General features: G+C 35.6%; 1 protein-coding gene across 7 annotated transcripts in view; it reads left to right on the plus strand.

The window, feature by feature from the left end:
• Window positions 1-2,353, plus strand: part of LOC106879161 (basement membrane-specific heparan sulfate proteoglycan core protein) — a 172,540-nt gene that overhangs the window by 122,912 nt on the left and 47,275 nt on the right. For all 7 annotated transcript variants that reach the window (XM_052976974.1, XM_014928600.2, XM_014928601.2 and 4 more), the window contains 4 exons: window positions 428-514; window positions 637-695; window positions 1,040-1,122; window positions 1,766-1,906. In XM_052976974.1, coding sequence (XP_052832934.1) covers window positions 428-514; window positions 637-695; window positions 1,040-1,122; window positions 1,766-1,906 — 370 coding nt within the window. The remainder of the gene's footprint in view (window positions 1-427; window positions 515-636; window positions 696-1,039; window positions 1,123-1,765; window positions 1,907-2,353) is intronic.

Here is a 2,353-nt window from a genome sequence, read left to right on the forward strand (position 1 = left end):
AGTATGTGGGAGAATATACAAATAATAACAACAGACGAGGACAGGTGGTGTAAATAACAAAAGGATGTATTAGTATGACGCTCGGGAATACGGAAAGTCTTTGACGTTTCGAGCTACGCTCTTCAACAGAAAGAATACGGAGACAAGGAGAAAAGCACGGAGAAAAAAAATTGAATAGTGTTCAGTCAACGGTCAATCATAATAATGATAGTATGACATGTTGTGCTGTCGTACAATACTGGATGATGTGATATAATGTGCTGTAGTATGATTGTGCTAAAGAATGGCTAATGTACTATAAAACATCATACTATGCTCATACAGAGCAATAGTACTGTATGACATGTGATAGTACATTGTGATGTGTTTCAGTATGTTATGCCTTCCTCTTGTAATATGAACCACTTTCTTTTCCTCTTTCCTATAGGTTCAGTCCAACATGTATTTTGGGCAGAGATGGTCAAGTTACCTGCACAGCCTGTCCTCCTGGTCATGCAGGACGCCGATGTGAGAGGTGAGTCAAATGAATAGGTGTTGCATTATTACTAACCAGGATTTCTCCTATTTCAAAACATTTGAGTATTTTTGTCCTTTGTAGATAGATTTTCAAACTTCCTCTTACTCTCTCTCTTTCAGATGTCTGCCTGGCTATGAGGGCAACCCCATGGCTCCTGGAGATTTCTGTAAAACACGCAGTAAGTATGAAGTTTCTGAAAAATTACATCTTTTATTATTGTTGTTTATGATAACTGCTAGTTGAGCACTGGGATCAATATAATCGACTTAGCCCCCTACTCCCAAAATTGCTGGCCTTGTGCCAAAATTTGAAACTATTATTGTTGTTTACCCACATGATCACTCTTAAACATGTAGACTTATGATCAAATACTTTCCAACTTTGACCATCCCATTTTATTTTCAGATATAGTATATCTAATACTGTATCAGTGTACACTTTCATTTTTTTTAAGACTATAGTCCATAGTTGAGAATGTTTGTATGTTTATATATACATGTGTTTATTTCATTATCTCCACAGATACCACAAGCTGTATGTGTGATCCACGTGGAACTGTACAGAACACACAATGTGATGCCAATACTAAACAATGTAGATGTAAGGTATGTCGATATCCTATTATTATCATAAATTAAACATTTAATCATAAAATTTGTAGTGCAATTTGTTAAGGGGTTTGTCTACAGCTTTCTGACTTTAAATTCAATCATTATTAGAATTTGTTACAGCTCTTTAAATACTGAGTTCAAGTCTTGCCACTGCCAGCTTTGCTTTTCTTCCCTTTTGGGTCAAGAAAATAAAGTACCAGTCAAGTATTGGGGTCAATGATATTGAACAAGCCTTTTCCTAATTTAGAAACTGCTGTTGTTGTTATTATTATTAACATTATTAACGTGGTGAGCTGGCAGAATCATTAGCAAGCCAGGCAAAATGCTTAGCAGCATTTCATCTGCTTTGATGTTCTGAGTTCAAATTCCACCAAGGTTGACTTTGCCTTTTGGGGTTGCTAAAATAAACACCAGTTTCCCACTGGAGTTAATGTAAGTGATTAGTCTTCTCCCCCAAAATTTCAAGCCTTGTGCCTTTAGTGGAAAGGATTATTATTATTATTATTAAGGCAACAACCAGGCTGAGATGTCACTTAAAGTGTTGATATATTATTAAAACTTGTCACTTCATGCTGCAGCATTTCCATATTCCAGGCATTGAATAAATTAACAATTGTCTTTCTTTGTTAACTTCTAGGCATTTGTACAGAGGACAAAGTGTAACGCTTGTAAACCAAACTACTTCTATTTGAGTGAAGACAACCCACAAGGATGTCTGTCCTGCTACTGTATGGGCATTACCAACAAGTGTTCCAGCTCTAACTTCAACCGAATGGAGGTAACACTGAACTTTGTTATTTTGACTTGAACTGTGACGAATTTGATTGTTGTTTACTCACCACACACTCACTGCATCCTTACAGGCATTCATACACGCAGTCTTACATTTATCATCTATATTATTGCAATAGCTAGCATTATACAATTATACATGTGTGTGAAAAGCATTCAATGAGGATATATGAGAAACGTAACTGGAGAGAGATTTCTGATTTAAAGGAAGTAAGATTGTACAAGGGACAAAGAGAATGTGACCCTTTTCTTTATAGCCTAGCTCCTCAGCAGACGACCTGTCAAATTTAACTCTAAACTCCAATCTGGAAATGACATACATACATACATATATATATATATATATATATATATATATATATATATATTACATACAAAAATAAGAGGAGTGACCTGCAAAAGTGGACTCCTATATGCTAGAAATAGATGCCGA

Source organism: Octopus bimaculoides, chromosome 26 (assembly GCF_001194135.2).
Source record: "Octopus bimaculoides isolate UCB-OBI-ISO-001 chromosome 26, ASM119413v2, whole genome shotgun sequence".
Classification (NCBI taxonomy): domain Eukaryota; kingdom Metazoa; phylum Mollusca; class Cephalopoda; order Octopoda; family Octopodidae; genus Octopus; species Octopus bimaculoides.